Source organism: Brassica napus, chromosome A9 (genome assembly GCF_020379485.1).
Source record: "Brassica napus cultivar Da-Ae chromosome A9, Da-Ae, whole genome shotgun sequence".
Classification (NCBI taxonomy): Eukaryota; Viridiplantae; Streptophyta; class Magnoliopsida; order Brassicales; family Brassicaceae; genus Brassica; species Brassica napus.
This window is the reverse complement of record NC_063442.1, coordinates 20,829,707-20,835,702: the sequence shown is the minus strand read 5'-3', so window position 1 is coordinate 20,835,702 and position 5,996 is coordinate 20,829,707. Positions and strand designations below refer to the sequence as shown.

Below are 5,996 nucleotides of genomic sequence, written 5' to 3'. Positions count from 1 at the left end.
CTGTGATTGTGAAATTTGGCTCCAGTATTAGAAATGTAGCTTTCCGGTTTATATGTTTATCAAGTTTGGCAAAGCACAAACAAATAATAAAAAAATGACGTGAGCAAGATATGTGTGTTAGCAAAATAATTATCAAAGCCTATATGGATTATTGTCTGCTTTACGATTGCTTGAATGAACCCATACCCATCCAAAATAAAATTATTACCATTATTGAATATCGTATCCTATCGGTCGTGGCCTTATAGATATGCATATACACGGTATACACTTTATTGTGTTTCTTTTTTCTTTTTCTTTTTATTTTTGATAAAAGACGTTGTTTCTTTAGTTAATCACTCTCGATCAGAGGAAAAACAAGTTCTCATGTTTATCTAAAACTCTGTATCACCTTTTTGATGTTTTATTTAAGATGACTCGCTCATCATATTTTCCCCATCAGCTCTGACACTTCTTAACATTCAGAAAATTTAACTTCAATAACACAAAAAGAAAAGAATCAATAACCATGGAGGGTGTAAGTACGATCATCAAAAACTTTAGACCATTTTTGTTAATGATATTTTTGCAATTTGGAGGAGCAGGAACGTATATTGTCATTATGGCCACTCTCAATCAAGGCCAGAATCGTTACGTTCTGATTGTGTACCGCAATGCTGTTGCTGCTCTTGTTCTCGCACCTTTTGCAATCTTCTTTGAAAGGTCAATCCATGTAAAACATGCAATAATTATATTATATTACATATTTTATGGATTAAGAAAACAACAATGGTTTAAATTTGATTACTTTTTTTCTTAATGGGCTTGATTTTGATTTTACAGGAAAGTGAGGCCGAAGATGACACTATCGGTTTTCTGGAAAATAGTGTTACTCGGCTTTTTAGAGTAAGAATTAATCTTCTCCTTTTAAGCACTTATATCGAAAAAAATCATTATGTTTGTAAACTAAGAAGAAAAAAAAACAGAGCGATGATATTTCAGAAAGATACCCTTAATACATGCTTTTGTACCGGCCTCTGTAGGCCAATATTGGACCAGGGTTTTGGTTACTTGGGGATGAACATGACATCAGCAACATATACATCTGCTATCATGAACGTTCTTCCTTCTGTCACTTTCATAATCGCTTGGATTCTAAGGTAATCAGTGGTTGAGACACATATTAAGCTCACTTATTATGTTTCAATGGGAAAAGAATTCGCTTGGAGGACTAGCAGAGTACTTTCGAGTCCTCTCAATGTTATTTTAATTGTGGTAATCACTATGAATATCTAAAATGAAAGAGTATCCCCTGGATTTCAGTCTAAGATCCTAGTTATATAAAACGAAAACACATGTTTAAACTACCTGGAAACGGTGATATGTGAACAGAATGGAGAAAGTGAATATAGCAGAGGTACGAAGCCAAGCAAAGATAATTGGGACATTGGTTGCTCTTGGAGGGGCATTGGTCATGACATTGTACAAAGGTCCACTTATTCCTTTACAATGGTCTAACCCAAATACGAATCAACACAACGAACATAGCAACAGTTCACAAGACCATAATCATTGGGTTGGTGGAACCTTGTTGATACTCCTCGGTTGTGTTGCTTGGTCTTGCTTCTATGTTTTGCAGGTACTCTCCTTACTGTTTATTTTATTTTATTTTATTTTGATCATACATTATTTCGTTTCAATCTCCAGACCAATTAGATTTAAAAATTAAATGTATAAGTATTTTACACTTTAAAATATGTGTATATAGGTTTTTTTTTAATATGTATATAGCTAGGACCCGATAGTTTTGCATAAAACAAATTCCCTACATATCTTACAACATCAATATGCATTACAGAGTCCCTATATATAACATCGCATTTGCATTAAATACACAATTGCTAAAAATCCTCTTAGTTGAAACATTGTAATAAGACACCAGGATATTCAACATATTGGTTTATGTTAGTACCATCACTGTGTCGGTCCCTGTATTCGAATCCGCATGTTTCATATTGACAAGCGTTTGTTTTAGGAAAAATCAAAGTTTTGTGTAAAAAACAATAAACAGAAGGTTTATGTGTATACCGCGTGGTTGATAGTTGATACAACGATACATGTATATCTATTTTATTAAAACTGAAGTACTGTTTAAAAATATGAATAATCTATATATATAAAAATATGTTCGCCTCCCTCCTGTGATGTCACGTCATCAAGTCGTGCGTTATGTGAGTGACACGTGTCCCATTTTATATTTGAGGCCAAAATAAAACAAAAAGCTGTCAGGGGTAATTGAACCCAACATCTCCAGCACTGATAATTTCTCTTAGAACCACTAGGCTAAAATCACTTTTTATAAATATGAAGCCGCGAAAATACTTATTATCGTGTTGGCTGGAAGCCCATGCTTCTTCTGCTTGTGGCCAGGGCCGGCACTGGACTAATGTCAAGATGAAGATCGTGAAGTTAAAAACTTTGCTCCAAACAGTTTTGCAATGTTTCCAACCTTTATAACTTGATGCATATAATATATATCAAAATACATTTGTTGTACACGCTTTTATTAGTTTTACTTTAAAAAAAAGGTATTTGCAGTTATAAATGTTTTGTGCCAATGAAGTAATGGTTGAAAAACCTCTATACATATATCATTTTAAAATAACACCCAACTTCTATATATAGTCAATACATATATCCATGTTATATTCTAGACTAAATATTTTCTCTTTTAAAAATATAGAAAACAGTTTTTTTAGTCTACAAGCAAATGTTGTAGAGCAAGTATGCATTATACAAAATAATATATATTTAAAATTCATACGCAAAAACATAAAAGTTGATATAGACCTCTTTCTGACACATGCACACTCCACTATGAATAAGAATTAAAAAAAAAAACAGTATTGTCATCAAACTTTATCACAAATCCACATTTGTACATCTATAATTATGAGTTGGACAATTAGTTAATTTGATACAATATCAAAGCAAGAATAATCGAAAAACAACTATATCACCGCATACTAATAAGTAACACATAACAGATAACCAAATTCTTGAATCTTAAAACAAATTTCAACTCGAGCATTTAGTGAATATCAAATTAACTAATATCCCGCCCGTAGGGCGGGCCGACCCTAGTAAGATAAAAAGAATTGTTTAGAAACATAGATAGGAGATTATATATTTTCTTTCATTTACACTTTAACCATTGTATTTATAATAAATTAAATGTTTTTTGTATTTTTTTTATTTACAGATTTTGCCAATGCATTTAAAATCAATTTAAATTAATTAATTATAATGGTCGTTGAAATATATAGTATATTATATATAAAATAATTTTAAAATATTGTATTATCCTATTTAGTTTAGTCAAATATAAAAATTTCAAGTATTCAATTTTTAAGAAAATAATATCATAAAATTAATAATAATTCACCGAAAACTAATGCAAAAAATTAATTTTTAGTATGTTGTTTCATTTTAAATTAAAATTACAAAGAAAAACAGGTTAATAGTTGAATAGTACAATTACATACAATTGCATCAAGTTATAAAAATTTTAATATAAGATTATGCACAAAAAAAATTATTATCAAATATCTATATTATAAAACCAGCTTTTTATGAGTTTTTTATAATTGTACTATTCATCTATATTATAAAATTGATTTTTAGTATGTTGTTTCATTTTAAATTAAATTAACAAAAAAATGGTTAATAGATTAATAGTACAATTACATCAAATTACATCAAGTTATAAAATTTTTAATATAATATTATGCACAAAAAAATTTATTATCAAATATCTATATTATAAAACCAGCTTTTTATGAGTTTTTTTATAATTGTACTATTCATCTATATTATAAAATATACATGAGTTTTTTATAAAACCAATTTTGTATGAGTTTCGTTGAGCACAAGTTAAATCCTCCACGCGGGTCAAGCTCTGGTACTGCTTAAAACATATGTATATTTGATATACAGTCCATAACAATAAAGACATATCCTGCGGATCTTTCACTATCAGCCTTAATATGCCTATCTGGGGCAGTCCAAAGCACCGTAGTAGCTCTCGTAGTGGAGCGCCACTCCAGGGGATGGGCGGTTGGATGGGATGCAAGACTTTTAGCACCTCTTTATACGGTAACTATAAATTTTAAATTTAGTCAGCTAAGCACTTCACAAAAATAAAATATTGATCAAAACTCTCTTTAATGAAGGGTATAGTAAGCTCGGGTTTAACCTACTACGTGCAAGGGATGGTTATGAGAACGAGAGGGCCGGTTTTCGTCACTGCTTTTAACCCTCTTTGCATGATTCTTGTAGCTCTCCTTGCTTCTTTTATTCTCCATGAACAAATACATTACGGATGGTATGTTAGACGAATAAAGAGATCTTGCAATTGTTTATGAACTTAAAACTACATCTATGTGTTTCTTATATTTCTTTTTGTTGCAGCGTAATAGGAGGGACAGTGATTGCCATGGGTTTGTATTTGGTTGTTTGGGGAAAAGGTAAGGACTATGACGTATCAGTATTAGCTATGCCTGAGAAGAATAGCCTTCAAGAACTACCGATCAGAATTCAAGTTAACAATGACAAGTTGGATTCTTCTATAGATGATGTCAGCAATGTAACCTTTCCCGCTGGTGCGCATAGTCGAACATTTGGAATATAAGAAAATTAGAAAAGAAAACCAATCAATATTTGTCTTGCAGTATGCATAAACAATACATATACATATATGTATTTGTGTGCAAATGACATGAGTTTATGTTATTTATATATTTTAACAGTCTCGTAGAATCTAGTGCTGAAACATAATATGAATAAAAGTTAATGAATAAAATTAACAAGGATGTAACTTGTACTCACATTATTTATTGTTCCTCATCTGCTTTTGGGAAGTGGGTATGATTTACAAAAAATTTGCTCAAAATATTATTTTGAATTGTAACAATCAGGGTCCTTCAGTAAGACAAGTGAATCATTTGCTTCAAGTTAAACATTGTCAACTACACAAACGTGGTATGACAGATTTGGAAAAGTGTTAAGCCCTCCGAATTTGAAATCTATCATTTCAAATATACATGTTTGTGTAATTGTGCTGCCAAACGAAATATGTATTTAATTTTTGTTCAGAGCAACCGCATATGTCTTGCATCGGTAGGCAAGCCTCATAAATTAATTAGTCGGTTGGATTTCAACCCGCCGTACACCTTAGATTATAAAAAATATATATATATAGATTGATTTTGTATGATATTTAAGACCAAAGGCTCTCTAGGTTGAGCCCTCTTTTGATTGTTACTATTTTGTGTGTTCTTTTATATAATTTATTTATCCTTTAATTTATATGTAAATGATATTTTAGAGACATTTCTCTTTTATTCAAGGCCTCTATATATATATATGTATATATATACTACAAGAAAACAGAAGGTTAACAACTGTCCGTTTCGTTGTTAAATAGTCATTCATCCCCTATTACGACAATGGAAACCAAAATTCACACTGCCGATCTACCTAATTGGAGGAAAGCAAAGGAAACATTACTTTCTTTGAGGTCCGGATTTTCTGCGACAGCTGAAGACAAGTGACCAAATAAATGTGGAAAATATGGAAATATAACAAAACAAATTTAGAAAACAATAGATATTATTTCGAATTTGGGTATGAGCATTCCAAAATAAAAAGCATACATGAAGCTTGTCTGGAAACGTGATTACAAAGGAAATCGTATAACACAAACAGTAAAACGCAACTCGTTTAGCAATAGACGAAAAAGACGAAAAAAGGTTTAAAATATTTTGGATTGGACCTTATGAAAGGCTGCCTATGTACTCTTTTCGAGGATCAAGCCGAACGTAGTTCAATTATAGAGTTTGAACAATAGATCAAACTGCATGTGAGAGTTCGTCTAGTAATCGAGTGCCAGTCATAGAAACATGACATGGCGAGAATAATGCCAAAAGTTGTTAAGTTTAAATAGTCTCAAGAATCCT

At 31.2% G+C, this 5,996-nt stretch overlaps 1 protein-coding gene across 1 annotated transcript; it reads left to right on the top strand.

Moving 5' to 3' along the window:
- The first annotated feature begins 414 nt into the window (after nucleotides 1–414).
- Nucleotides 415–4,870, top strand: LOC106381096 (WAT1-related protein At4g08290). The gene is made up of 7 exons (XM_013820955.3): nucleotides 415–702; nucleotides 823–885; nucleotides 1,023–1,139; nucleotides 1,372–1,618; nucleotides 3,976–4,134; nucleotides 4,212–4,363; nucleotides 4,450–4,870. Exons 1-7 carry the CDS (start codon nucleotides 509–511, stop codon nucleotides 4,667–4,669), a joined length of 1,152 nt encoding a protein of 383 aa, XP_013676409.1. The 5' UTR covers nucleotides 415–508; the 3' UTR covers nucleotides 4,670–4,870.
- Nucleotides 4,871–5,996: the final 1,126 nt, after the last annotated feature.

Bases quoted from the DNA above. Each gene is read 5' to 3' on its own strand.
- LOC106381096 (XM_013820955.3), top strand. From the start codon at position 509: ATGGAGGGTGTAAGTACGATCATCAAAAACTTTAGACCATTTTTGTTA. The intron at 703-822 runs GTCAATCCATGT...TTGATTTTACAG, and splicing joins TTTGCAATCTTCTTTGAAAG to GAAAGTGAGGCCGAAGATGA. The intron at 1,619-3,975 runs GTACTCTCCTTA...TTTGATATACAG, and splicing joins CTTGCTTCTATGTTTTGCAG to TCCATAACAATAAAGACATA.